General features: G+C 31.9%; 1 protein-coding gene across 1 annotated transcript; it reads right to left on the reverse strand.

Annotated features, from left to right (window-relative positions):
• Window positions 1–3193: 3193 nt before the first annotated feature.
• On the reverse strand, window positions 3194–14826 carry LOC148629799 (zinc finger CCHC-type and RNA-binding motif-containing protein 1-like). Its single transcript, XM_088557290.1, has 6 exons — window positions 14666–14826; window positions 10759–10870; window positions 8928–9035; window positions 8533–8636; window positions 7409–7490; window positions 3194–5261 (listed from the first exon to the last, which is right to left on the reverse strand). The coding sequence occupies exons 1-6, from the start codon at window positions 14776–14778 to the stop codon at window positions 5121–5123; spliced, it is 660 nt and encodes a 219-aa protein (XP_088413416.1). The 5' UTR covers window positions 14779–14826; the 3' UTR covers window positions 3194–5120.
• Window positions 14827–14902: the final 76 nt, after the last annotated feature.

A 14902-nucleotide genomic window follows, 5' to 3' on the forward strand; every position in this document is an offset into this window, starting at 1 on the left:
TACCATCATATGTATCTTTGGTAACAGTCAGTCAATTATAGTGATTAAATATATTAGTACTGTTACGAAATAGGTGAAATTAGATATATTATTCAACCTTGATACGTAAACAACACAAATTTCGTATAGTAAACATCATGACATATCATATAACTATCCACAAAGGTGATTAGTGTTTGGAACTTTGGTACTAAGGTAGCAGTTTTTTTTTAAAATCATACAGTTTGTGATTCAAAAACTCACTATATGCTCCAACAATTATAACCAGTCTTACATTGTCATTCGATATTCTACCTTTTGAGATGAAATTACGAAGATTGTGAAATGTATATTTTGCAAGAGCTATAACTATTGATTAGGTTATTTCAAGAGAGAGGTGAATGCATGGTTGTTTTCAATATACTAATCCGTATGCACAAAGGACTATGGTCACATAATACTGGCATATGTAGATAGAGAAATATTGTTTGTCTGCTGGGTTTTCTCTGCACCATGAATCTCCGGTGGCAGTATCTGAATTTTATAGTAGTTGACCTATACCTATACAGAGGTACACAAAGACTTGTTCCATACAGAGAACTTTTTGATATACTTGTTATGTTAATTATGTCATCAAATGCTTACTGCATGTGCATTTCATGTCTTTCCATTAGTAGTAATAATTATCTTATTTATTTTGAAAGGAAACAATATCCTTTTACAACAGTAACAATACAGTTCGACGAGAAGGGATATATTTTTCTATCAATGTTAAGTTTGAAAAAAGACGTGTAGTATTAGTCCTAAAAACCGTGACAGAGAGCAAGTTCAATTAAGAGTTTCGCGGAACGCAGCATGATACGACAACAGCATATCGACCTCTGTTTACTTGGAGTTAGTGTGTACACAACATAAGTGTTTGACACACCTAGGAATAGGGACTAAGAGTTCATTGATGTCACAACAACTGATTTGGGCACAATATAGCACAAAATTTGAAATTCAGTTAAAGGTGAAAAGTTCTGCTTTATGATGCTAATAAAAGACATTTGCCTCCGATCCCTGTTGTAACTATAGAAAAACTGCGAGAAAATGCTCTCTAACTTGATAACCCCTCCCCAACTTGATAACATGCACCTCTTAACGACAATGTTGATTTGAATTGAAATCTTAAAATAGGAGATGCAAAATGGAACATGTAATTCTGCAAAAATTTCATTAAATTCCAATCGATGACGGATAAGAGATGTCTATTTAAAAAAAACAAGAGATGTTAATCTAATGGAAAAGTTGCAGGCAGGGATTTTCATAAGGAATCTTATTTTAAAATTTTAAAAAAATAAAAAAAGCAATTTGTTTGGGGAGGAAGGCCCCATTTCTTATTTTCTTTAATTCTAAAACGGTTCATGTTAAGTGTATCTTGTAACAAGAGGCTCCCAGGAGCGTGAATCGCTCACCTGGTTAAATGTTTGCCTTTTAAGGGCAATAACTCTAACTAGAAGTTGTCAGACAATTTTGACTCCATTTGATTCATTAGACACATTTGTAAGCCTTATAATAAGGATCATTTCAGCAATTGAAAGCTATTGGCTAAACCTAACAGATTTTGGAGATGTATGCAAAAAATCTGCTGTCTGACCCCATTGTTCTATTTTTAGAAACGGCAGCCATGTTTTTTTCAGCGATCAAAAATCGGTCATTTCGTTAAGGATACCCTATAAAACAAAAAACTTTCATTGAATTTTGCAGAATAGTTTCTGAGGAGCAGATTTTTTAAAGTAATATCATCAAAAACAGCCAAAAAAAAAAAAACGTTCAAAAAGGGCAATAACTCCAACATGGATCAACAGATTCTCACCAAATTTAACCACAGACAGATTTTCACCAAAATTTAACCACAGACAGATCTCATCATGCTAAATACTGTTATCAAGTTAGAATTTGGTTAAACCTAACCGTTTAGGAGATATATGCGAAAAACTACTGTCTGACCCCTATGTTCTATTTTTAGTAATGGCGGCAATGTTTTTCGACGGATAAAAAATCCCCATATCAGTTCCATGCAGGATACCCAAAGGTACATTCAAAGTAAGTTTGGTTCCAATTGGTCAAGTGGTGTCAGAGGAGAAGAGTTTTGAAAGAAATAACATTAAAAATAGCAAATAACGTTGAAAAAGGGCAATAACACTAACATGGCTTAATAGATAAAAATGAAAATTTGACCGCAAATAGATCTCATCATGCTGAACACTTTTATCCATTCAAAATTTGGCTAAACCTAACGGTTTTGGAGATATATGTGAAAAACGACTGTCTGACCCCTATGTTCTATTTTTAGTAATGGCGGCCATGTTTTTCGACGGATGAAAAATTCCCATAAGAGTTCTATGCAGGATACCCCAAGAAACATTCATACCAAGTTTGGTTCCAATTGGTCAAGTAGTTTCAGAGGAGAAGAGTTTTGAAAATTGTTTACGACGACGACGGACACCAAGTGATGGCAATAGCTCACATGGCCTTCGGACAGGTGAGCTAAAAAACTTTTACAACAGAATATAAAAAGTTAATGTAGCACAATCAAAATCTCGCTGTTGGTACATGCAATTACATTCCTTCAGAAAATCCTTAACAAACCTATGTGACTTATGTGTACGCAAGTCTTATGTAAGCTTTGTGAATATATGTCGAGTATTCATTTCTTGTAAATTGATAATGAACGGAACAAGTTAACGATGGTAAACAAAGAAAATGTTACTTTTTCGACGATTTTAGCAACTTTAACTAACTATAACAAACCAAAGATGTCTGATAGAATGATTACCATTCGTCAAGAAAATGTCGTAAATAATAGTCCTTTTTTTCCAGAAAATGCATTTCTCTCGCTTGACAATGGTTATTCATCGATTTTTTTATAAAGAACTTCATTCCATATTTTACATGTGGAATAACTTTTTCTATCACTTATCATAAACATGCAATACTTTTCTATTTTTTTTCTTGCAACAAACGGGCTTTAAGTCCCAGCAGTAATTCCTTTTACACAATAGCATACATCTTATGAAGGCTTGTGTAATTTTTTAGGGTAGAACAATTTCTCACTCATTTAACAGTCACAGCTTACTTATAAGCAGTCAGCCATATAAAGATAATATCGATTATTTAATCCATTTCTTTCATAATGCAAAGTAGGTTAAATAAATTACAAGTGAATGACTTAATGTGTCATGTCATTTATCAACATAGTAAAAGTCATTCTCAACTGTCAGGGTTATATTACAGTACATTTGAATTTAATATAACGAGAACAGGTATTGTGACAACAACCCTACCGAAATGAAAATGTCAGCCCAAGGCCACCCATTGGTCTTCAACGAACAACGAGAAAAACAAACTAAAACTACTTGCACTATACTTGGAATTACATTTTTATAATACTAAATAATAGAAAAAGAATCGATATGGTGAAATGTAACAAATGCACCAGCGTGTAACATAAATACAAAACAGTAAATACTTCAGAGATCACCAAAAGGTATTCAATAAGTGTAAACACACATTTAAGTAAGCTCTGAAAGGCTCCCACAACAAAGTAATAAAATCCACTGTAACTGATCGATGACTATTCTTCAAAATCAAACTAAAGAAATAAAATAATGCCACAAAGGAACATTTATAACCAACATTTCCTGACTGTTAGCAGGCTGTGGGGTTAAATTAGCTTTATAAGGCCTTAACCAACATTTAATGTAAGGTCAAAAGTTTCAGCTTGTTAATTTCCAGTCAATGTGTTCATTATAGCCACTTAAGTCTGTAGAAAACTTCTAACCCTTCCAAACAGGTACTGGTGGATCCAAATATCTACAGCTTGTAATCCCAAACTGTTTTTTTTTAATAAAGAAATAGCAGTTCTCTTCATTCACTATATACATGTATTCAGTTTTTCCTACAAAAGAAGGATATCTGTTTTTCCATAAACAAAGTCAGTTCACAGCCTACACACCAATTACAACTTTATACATACTAGCATATTAATTGATATGTCAATTCAATCAAAACAAAAGTAAACAAAACAAGTTTAAAGAAATTAAAAGCATCAATTTAGAATCATTATATTTCATGAGGGGAAATCAGTTACTGTAAATACAATTTATAGTGATAATTTTGTTATTACAACAAATGTGACTTACTTAAACAATATAAGTAGTTAAAATTTGCAATATGGAATTTTTTACCATTACTAAAGTGGGATTTGCTCAATATTGCAAATATTAAAATAATGTTTTTGACTAAAATGACAAAATCGCAGTAATAAATGCACACAATAACTTCTGAATTTGTAGTACATAACAGAATAAAGCAATCATTGGATTAAAAAAAAAACATTTCAATTTAACCATTCACTAAAGGAAATGTTTTTTAAAAGATAGGGACTAGAGATTCATGTCTGATAGAGAGACAATAGTTCAATTGTGTAATGTCAATAAGATAAACAGGCTTATCATTAACTTAGCCGAATCCAAGGAAAGGCGCCCTGGGCATAAGCCCCTTAAAATGGAAAAAAAATCAACATGAAAATTTGAAACTGAGAGAACCGAACAAAACCTTCACTCGGTTTGAACAGGTTTCACTGTATTTCACAAATTCTACCCCCTTCAAAATTTTGTAGCCTGGCTTCGCATACACTTTAATTCTATTTAACCCCCCGAACTTGCAATCCTGCTTTCGATGCAGTTCAGATGCTAAAAGTACTTTTAGTTAGTACAAATTTTCTAAAGATACAGACTAGAACTTCTACAAAATAGCTCTGACAGACCATAACAGAAAGTCAACAAGATTGCTACTTTAACCAACATGTGATCTACACTACAAACAGATTTTGACAGCTGCTACACTTCAACTAATGATGACAATACTGATTTAGAGCCAAAGACTAACTTAAAAAAAAAACAGTTTTAACTTAAATAAATAAACAGTTGTATACAGTAATATGTCTGTTAAAAGACATGAGTATCTAAAACAATGATAAAATGGCACAATCCTCCTGTCAACATAAAGTTATTAGTGCCTTGAATGATGCAGACGGACAGACATGGAAATCCTCTATAAAGCTCCTATCAATTGCTAGATAATAAATAGTAACTTCAGGTATCATCATCTAAATCTTCCTCATCACTGAAGTACGTGTCTTTTTTGTATCGTTTTCTCTTGGGTTCATCAACTCCCTCCATTAAATATAGACTGCTTTCTCCATACCTTAATGATGACTTCTCCATCTGTTCTCTCTGAAAGTATAAGAAATTAAGAGATTGTACACTTAAGATTCTTTGGGCTTGTTTACAAAAGAAATATTCAGAATCAATCTATGTATCTACTTCAAAAACTGTCTACAATTTAATTTTCAAAGGATAGCAGTGGTAATCTTACCATAAAAATGGTTTGATAGGGCAACAGAGGTCAAACCCAGAACAATTGGGGAAAACTATATATGGCTTTGAATTTCAATTATAATTAGACATTTGACACAGAATAAAAACTTAACTATGGTAGAATCAAAGTGGCCACTTTTTGGCCCTAATTCCTAAATGGTTCCAGTTACAACCTCCAACCTTCCTTTTAGGTTATGGCACTTCGTAGAACAATTTCAAAGAAATTCATTGTCTTTTACACAAGTTATCTTCCATAAATAAGAAAAATGCTAAATTCTGACCCTGTTTTCACTCATAATTCCTAAACAGCATTAGTCACAACCCCTGAAATCAGTTCCAGTCTTCTTTTGCTAGAATGGCATTTTGTCAAACAATTTTAAATCAATCCTTTTACTTATACTCAAGTTATTGTCTGGACAACCCTTGTTTCTAGCCCTCTTAGGATCATTCAGTCCAAAACAGTTCAAATTTTAAACCCCAAAATCAATCCCAGTCTGTCCTTAATGGTATAGTATATAGTGGACCAATATCACATGCCTTTACCTTAGTTATATTGTTTCATTCTATGAAATGCTTGTTTTTCGCCCATAATTCAAAAACTTTTTGGACCATAACCCCTAAAATCAATACCAATCATTCTTTTGTGGTTTGGAACCTCGTTGTAAAATTTTATAAAGTTCAACCAATTAAAGAACTTTAGTGAGTGCACTCACATACCCCACATGTCCCCATGTTGGATACTCAAGTAAATTTGTTTGTAAGAAAAATACATGTAGAAGGACCCCCATAAAAAGAGGAATAAGAATGTTTTTTAAGCTTTAGACCTTTATCTTCTAACTAAATTCTATTACTCAGAATGGTAGTTTCAAACTCCAGACTGTGATTTCTATGAGTTTTAGTTAATCCAAAGTTAATATTATCGTACCACTTGACCTGTAACTTATCATGGTGAACTTCTATACCAAAAATCATGTCACAATCTGCAAGCGCTTAGAAAAAAAAGTCCAAAAAACAGTTATTTCTGTGAATTTAGCTAAGTTCAAGGCCCGTAATTTTGGTAAAAATCTTCAGAGCAGAACCAACTACAAACTTGTCCTTTAACTTATCATGGTTAATTTCTATACTAAAAATCATGTCAATATCTGCAAACGTTCAGAAAAAAAGTACAGAAAACTCATTTCTGTGAATTTTGCAAAGTTCAAGGCCCTTAATTTCAATAAAAATTAACAGAGCAGAATGAAAATTAAACTTGACCTGTAACTTATCATGGTGAGTTTATATACCAAAAATCATGTCAATATCTGCAAGTGTTTAGAAAAAAAAAGTCTGGAAAACGTTTTTTTTCTTCTGTGAATTTCTAAGTTCAAGGCCCGTAATTTCGATAAAAATCATCAGAGCAAAACGAAACATACACTTGACCTATAACTTATCATGGTGAACTTATATACCAAAAATCATGTCAATATTTGCAAGTGTTTAGAAAAAAAGTCTGGAAAACGTTTTTTTTCTGTGCATTTTGCTAAGTTCAAGGCTCATAATTTCGGTAAAAATCATCAGAGTATAACAATAGTTAAACTTGACCTGTGACTTATCATTTTGAACTTGTATACCAAAAATCATGTCAATATCTGCAAGCGTTAAGAAAAAAAAGTCTTGAAAACTGAAGATGGATGACGAACGGGTCAAAAACATTATACTCTACACAACTTCGTTGCGTGGGGTATAATTAATATTCAACTTTTTTGTATAAAAAACAAGTTTCTATGAAAATTGATGATGACAATCCTGCAACAGAGACCAGAAAAAGAAAACAGACACACACAATAAAGAACATAAAATAACCAAATTAATACCTAAAGAGAAACAAAAGTAAATGAGCAACTTGGACTCTGCTAAAACTGGGAGCATGGACTGATATTGACTCCTATAATGTGGGATACTTATATTAAGCTTCTGTCAAACTATTAAGTGGTTGTGATCAGTAAATGCAGAGATAACAATACCTGATATTTGATAGCAGCAGCCAAACTGTCTAGGGCTGGATTGTCTGCATTATCGTCACTTTCTTCTTCTTCTTCTTCATCCCTAAAACACCAGTATACTTTATTTCAGCAAAATAGTCACATAGGTAGGTGGAGATAACATTACCATTTAACTTAGAACAATCCTTTCATACATGTGTTTGGTTATTAGCTATTGACAGTAGCATCTGACAACCATCATCAACAAACATCAGTAATGACAAGAATTAGCTATATAGATATGCTTTTATACAATTAGCATTATGGTGTACTTTGCAAGCATTAACAAACCTTTTTCACAATATATATAGGTAAGTATGAGTTAATCTCAATACCACATAAAATCTAGAAATTTTTCTTATTTTTTTGGCAAATAAAGAACTATTTTTTATATTACTAAATTTAATAAACACTTTCCTTGTGTTACCAAAATAACTGACATTGTGCAACTATTATTTAGACAAATATAACTTTTGAAAACCATTGCACTTAAAAGGGAGATAACTTTGACTACAATCCACAAGTTTTGCATATTTCAGCTCTTTTCTAAAAATACACACACTTTAAAAAATCTCACCAATATCCTTTTGATGTCATTTTAAGACAATTTGAATACTCCACCAAGAACCAAAAGATATAACAAAAAATATTGATAAATCTTTTTATTCATATTAAATATATTTTGTTAGCACCTTCCTTGACAATCAATTTTAAAACTGGCATATTTAATAACTTACTATTATGAAAATGAGGGCAGTATATGAATGAAATAAAATATTTAAGAAGCAATTGTTTTGAATAATAAATTTACTATATTTAACTTTGAACAAAGTTCCTTGACACATACAGTAACTTCTTCCTTTTATCAATACAATGAAACTTGTCTTATCCCAACACCTGTCATTGGACTGAAAGATTTGTTTGGTTTAGGAAGGTGGTCACTTTCTACAGGTTCAAAATGTAGTGACAACTTTAGATGCACAGGTTACCAGTTAATTCTGAGATAGATTTAAATAGATTTTACTGTAGTATAACAGAAGAGTTGAAATATGTTTTTACATATATTTAGAATACTATCCATAGTAAAATGGTTTAATGATATTCACCCATCATGATCTTCTGATTTCCTTTTCTTCTTATCTTTCTTTGGAGGTGGTTCTCTTTCACCAAGTAAATTCTTTGGACATTTATAGCTGAGATGACCTTCTTCCTGTAAAATCAGTTTGGAAAGTAAAACTCCAGTTTTTTGTTAATATAAAATGAAGATTTCACTATAATTTCTTATTGTCACTTGAAAAATTAAATATAGTATATCATTAATACTACAGGAGCTTAACTAAAAAAGAAAAGGTCAGAAAATACTGACTGCTTCAGCATATTTCATATGTTCTTAAAAAATATGATGATTTTAGTACATTCTATCCTAATTTAATTTAAGACAGCACAGTGTTAATGTTGATTTTGGAAGAATACTGTCTTTGTATCTTTATATTGTACTTACCCCACATTCATAACACCTGGATTTATCTGTATACTCTTTCCTTCTAATAAACTCTTTGGCTCTTCCATTATCTTTAGCAACTGTACACTTGATAGTTCGGTCAAACATCTAAAAAAAAAATCAAACTAGTAAATAATATATTATTCCTGTTTTGCAGCAGTGATAGATGTACAGGGAGTAGCAGTCTCTGACATTCATACTTCCCTACCTGTATTGGTCAAATAAATCCTGTCCATTTTACTGCCATTCACATCCAAAAGTGCCATACATGTGATTCATATTAAGTGCAACATATTATCACATGAATCAAGCATTACATGATCAACATATTTCAGTTTGGTTACATAAGATTATCATATTAAACAATTGTATCAGCAAACCAATATTCATATATGCAAATCATATGATCATCATACAATCATCATATGAATCAAACAACATATGATTGTCATGCGTTCCATTTTTGGTTGTGTACCGTCTCAGTAGACAGTATATAAAGATTCAATGACCAAGTCCAAGATTCGAAAGCAATGAAAATGATTGACTGATTGTGGTTCTTATTACAGATCTTCCATGCATTTCAGGACTAGAATGTTTTATCAAAATATTACAGACCCTGCTTTGAAATAGTCCAAATGCTAAGCTGGATTCAAAAGCAATGAATGATAAAATTTAACAGTAACATGAAAGAATTCCAACAAAGTATCTTTAAGTTCATGTACAAATTATTGCTTGGGCTAAGTAAGACAAAGATTACAAATTGCTTACTGAAGGTATTTTTGGTTACATATTCAAAATTGCTAATATCTTCCATGATGTAAACCTTGTCACAATGTGCATAGGGTTTTATATGTAAAATTCTAATGTAGTAAAATTTCTATGGATAACATCCTCAATTCAGTCATTAATGGTTTCATATTTTTTTAAGCTTGCACAGATTTACCAGTAGTTATTCAAAAACTTATATTTGCATCATCACATGTTATCATATTGGCATTTGCAATTGAAAAGAGATAATTGTATTGTTTTTAATGAATTGATGTCATCAATTTTTATTTGACAGTTACAAAAATTCCTTTACAAGCTGTGCTACTGAACTTTATTTATAACTGTAAAATCCATTAAAATTTTCAAACACAATAGACCTACAGTTATCTCCCAACTTCATGTACCTTCCAGTCAAATGGCAATATAGGAGAGGTCGCTTACCTCATTAGTGATGTCATATTCACTAATTTGCATATCATTAAGTGTCAAATTGGTTGGCAAATAAACAACTAAATAAACAACTGATAGTTTCATGATTAGAATCCTAATTTTCAAAACTTTATAACTTTGTTATTTCATATCCAATTTTGGTTCTGTAAAATGTTTCATTTAAATAAAATAATTCATATGTTAAATTTATAACTCTTTTACTTGAAAAATAAATTTGTAGTGATATTTATATGTAAACCTCTATTTTCGTATAAAATTTCAATTAAATTCTTTTGCACATATAGTCTAATTATGGAATATTTATTTAAAAATTCCAAGGATAAAAAGAATTTTATTAGCAATTTTTGGAACCAAAGGAATTTTTCAATTATCTTTAAAAATGAAAAAGTTGTGGTGATTTAAAGTTGATGCTCCATACCACTCAAAGGATTTTTTGCCAACCAAAACAAAATCACAGGTAAGTAATGACATCACGAAGAACTCTCCTATACCTGTACTCAAGTTTTTCAATGCGTATCAATCAATATACAAATTGTATTACCAATCAAAACATTCTTTACTTTTTTCTCAATTCATACAAGGACTGACTACATTTACACATGTGTATTTGTACCTTGGTGTTGTTTAAAGCCCTGACAGCTTTAATGGCAGACTCCTTCTCAACAAACATCACAAATGCCACTCCCTTGCTCTGTCGTGAAATTTTATCTTTCAGAATTGTAACCCTACAAAATGAAAATATAATAATATAATATAATTTTGATAAACACTTACCACATGTACATTAAGAAATGCCAGAATGATGTACATTCGTCAATTTTAAACAGGAAGGTATAAAATAATATTTGAATAATTTCAAAAAAAAAAAATATAAATCAAACTATAAAAAGGTGAGTCAACACTGTTTTAACCCTTCTGTTTACCTTTACATGATTAAAATCAGATCTTCCCTTGTACATGTACATTCTTATATATCAAAATAAACCTTGTACTACTGTACTATGCTTTGGCTAACTTTTAATGAAATGGAAAGACCATACACTCTACAGTGATTTTGTAACTCTTCTTTTTTCAAAATTGCCCCCTCATGTTATATTTGGGAAGAACATTGGCTAATTAGGAACAGAAAAGGCTAGGGTAAACTGGTATTCTGCATCATTTTATACAAAAATTTTGCCAGGGGAAACATCTTTTAATGAAGGTTAATTCAAAGGTAACAAAACCATTGCTGAACATATATACTGGTACACACATGTACACATATATGTGGTAGGTGAAAATACTTGATGGTTTATGCACATGTACAATATACTAGTAAATGTAATAAATATTTAGATTTCCAAATGATTTTAATGTTTAGCTTGAAATATATGGAAAAAAAACACAGTCATAAAATAACATGTACATGTTGTAGATCCTAACTTGGTGACCAGTATCATGTTTCTATAATTACAACTGTTTAAAGCTATATAATTGTCATAAAATAACATGTACATGTTGTAGATCCTAACTTGGTGACCAGTATCATGTTTCTACAATTACAACTGTTTAAAGCTATATAATTGTCATAAAATAAAGCATTAACAACAACTATCTGTATTTCATGAAAATGAACTGACAGATGATAAAATGATTGACTGATTTGATTGTGGTTTCATTTAATCAACCAAATGGACTATGCTTTGTACCAATGCTTAATGCTGAGGTGGGTTTTATCTATGCTAGATCGGTACATGTACAAATGTACATGTGATAATCAAAGTGCTGTTAGCACTGGGGTTTTTTTGTTCTTATGAAAATTATTGCATGAACAAAAATGTAAAGATTACATGATATAAAATATAACTATAATTATAATCATACAATTGCATTTCCCATATTATTAACGACTGTATTTCCATAATATATATAATCTGAATGTCAATCAATACTACTTATTTCTATGTAAAAACTGTAAACGATAATTAAACAGTACCCAACTTCACACACATTAAAAATTTTGTTCCGTTTCACCTTTTTCCCAATTTTTTAAATCTGTTCAAAAGTTAATTTGCAATTATATTCAAAATTATTTCAACAGAGTATTATCCCACACTGTAATTATACTCAAATGGAACTAATTCCAGCTTAAGAAAATAATTTCCTTGATCAATAAAAGATTTTCAGAACTATACACTTTTCATCAATTTGAATTTTCCCACCAATATTACTTGTTTAAAATCACTGCTCTTCACTTCCAGCTTATTAATCATTAAACATTAATGATATGATGGAGATTTTGACTGATAATTGCATTAAATGGAACCTGCTTCTTGACACATTACTGCATGCACTTCATTCCATAAATACTAATTTATTACAAAACATCCAAAAAGGAGTCCCCAAATCTTTTGATCAATTTTGAAGACTATCATCTTGATTTTATTTGCAGAAATAATAGAATATCATTGCAGGGTTTTCCCTAATTTTAACTTTAACCGACCAAAAATACCTACATGTATGAACAGGTCAAAATTTAATAATGTTGCTTACAGTTGTAAAGAAAAAACTGAACAGGCCAAAAGTGTGCTTGAACCATACAATTTGGCATCCAGTTGCTTCTTAAAGAAAACCCTGCATTGAGCTGAATAATTGTCAGAAACATGTTTACAGGTAATAAAAAGATGTATTGAATGACATAAAAGGAATTGCATTTGGACTATATTTTTGTGTCATGTTCAGAAACAATAGGGAAGTTCCAGACATGAACCAGTGACATAGTATAGGGTATTTTGATAAATCAAAAACCAAAAAACATTGAATCTCATATTGGGAGATTTATAAATTTTGACAGGAGTTTAGACCTCAGAATGGGAATTTTTATAACTGACATGTTTTCTGATTCAAAAGTTCCTAATTTGTATTTTAATAGAATATTAAACTTTTTTATTATATTAGTCTGAATTTATATCATCATTGAAGAGTGGCGTACACTCATCACATTATACTGTACATGTAAAAAATTTACCCATATTTTTTTTTTAACAATTAATATTTCTCAAAATGTGAATTCAACATCCTCAGTAGGAAGACTGGAGATTTGACGCCTCCAACAGGTGGTTGACATGTATAAAGATCAGAGAAACAACCAGCTGTTACTCTGTGATTTCTGTAATGCAAAAGTGCTAGACAGGGAAGAAGTGGCTACCAGTTTTAAAGTAATTTGTGTGAATCAACTAAGATTGAGTCTCAAACACATACAGCAGGTATGATGCAGTAAGTTAATGAAATGTAAGACACAATTTCAGCAGTTTCAGTCATGTAAGGCCAGTATACTCTTTTCTCCTCTTTAAGATATATACCTCATTCTGGTGAAATTCTGAATTTTTGTAATGAAGAACTGGCACATGCAATCTGGATTATACCTCACTGAGGCAAAGTCAAGTGGTATTTACTAACACATACGTCTACATGTATATATGTTTCCATATACATTTTATATGTATATGCAGCATTTCAACAATAAAATTGAACAGCTATGGTTGATCGATTGATTGCTGGGATTTAATGTCCGAGCAGCAATATTTCAGCTATATTCAGACAATGAACATGAAATGATGATGAAATGAAAATTGGGATGGGACACAAGGACAATAGGGTCAACGAACTTTGATTGCCACTAAAAAAAGGGAGGAATGGGTAAGGTCGGGCAATTTAGCCTCCTGTGGTGGAACGCAAAGGTTCCTACTCCTATCAAATACCACAGCAGGGTTCTTTAACATGCGAGGAACGTGGCATCTTTCCCAACACGGTGCACCACTATGGTTTTCTGTATTATAGCCTGACAACCGCAGCATGTAACACGCCAGGGGTACCCCATTCCACCACCTGGGGCACACATCCCAGTTGCTCTGTGGACACAGCACCTAGCCTCCGGCTATGTTCCTGAGCACTATTTAGTCGCCTTTTACGACAAGCTTAGCGCTGCTGCAGGCCTATTCTTTTGACATCCGGACCTGCACTGGGCCAACAGCTATGGTGAAACACAACAAATACACTAGCACTTAACTTAAATATCACACAAAGGTTGTCTTCAATTGTAAACAAACCTAAGTTAAGGCTCTTGAAGGCCTGAACAAAAATACATATAATTGTAAAATCCATGGTAACAATACAACACTCCTTCGAAATCAAACTAAAAAGCAATATAACAACACTTCATTGACCAAAATCTCCTGACTGTAGACTGGAACATGAAATTTTGGGTGGGGTTAAATTAGTTTTAAACTGCCTTCTTGGCTGCCCAGCTTTCAAGATGCATCAGCGTGAGATTTAGCAAAAGTTTAAAAGATCAAGGGCAAAAAACAACAGATCAAGGGAAATGATGCAAAATCAGATCTAAAATCATTGAGTCCGATGAAAAATGTGTGAGACTTGACAGGCCTGGGCCGCCTTAACCATCCGGTTTAATGTAACGTCAAAAGACAAAACTGAACCGAAAAAAAAACAAACAAGCACACCATACAATACAAGACGCTTACTTAGCAACTCTTCCATATTTCTCGAATATTTTATGAAGATCATTGTTTGTAAGTGAAAATGGAAGATTTCCCACATAAATGGTACTTTTACTGGGTACAAGTCCACCACTCATAATTCGTTTGGTAATAAGGGAGAAGTTTAAGCCGGGGAGTGTAACAGACAAAAGTATCAAAATAGTTAAGGGACGAATCGTCCCTTCACTGTTCGGTACAATTGATATTTTTTACCAGCGACAA

This window comes from Perna viridis, chromosome 1 (assembly GCF_037379345.1).
Source record: "Perna viridis isolate PV_CMFRI_1.1 ecotype Kerala chromosome 1, ASM3737934v1, whole genome shotgun sequence".
NCBI lineage: Eukaryota > Metazoa > Mollusca > Bivalvia > Mytilida > Mytilidae > Perna > Perna viridis.

Excerpts from the sequence above, each read along its gene's own strand:
- LOC148629799 (XM_088557290.1), bottom strand. The coding sequence starts at position 14,778 with ATGAGTGGTGGACTTGTACCCAGTAAAAGTACCATTTATGTGGGAAAT. Across the intron at positions 10,871-14,665 it reads AAATATGGAAGAGTTGCTAA|GGTTACAATTCTGAAAGATA; the intron begins GTAAGCGTCTTG and ends TTCATTTTGTAG. Across the intron at positions 8,637-8,927 it reads CCAGGTGTTATGAATGTGGG|GAAGAAGGTCATCTCAGCTA; the intron begins GTAAGTACAATA and ends CTGATTTTACAG.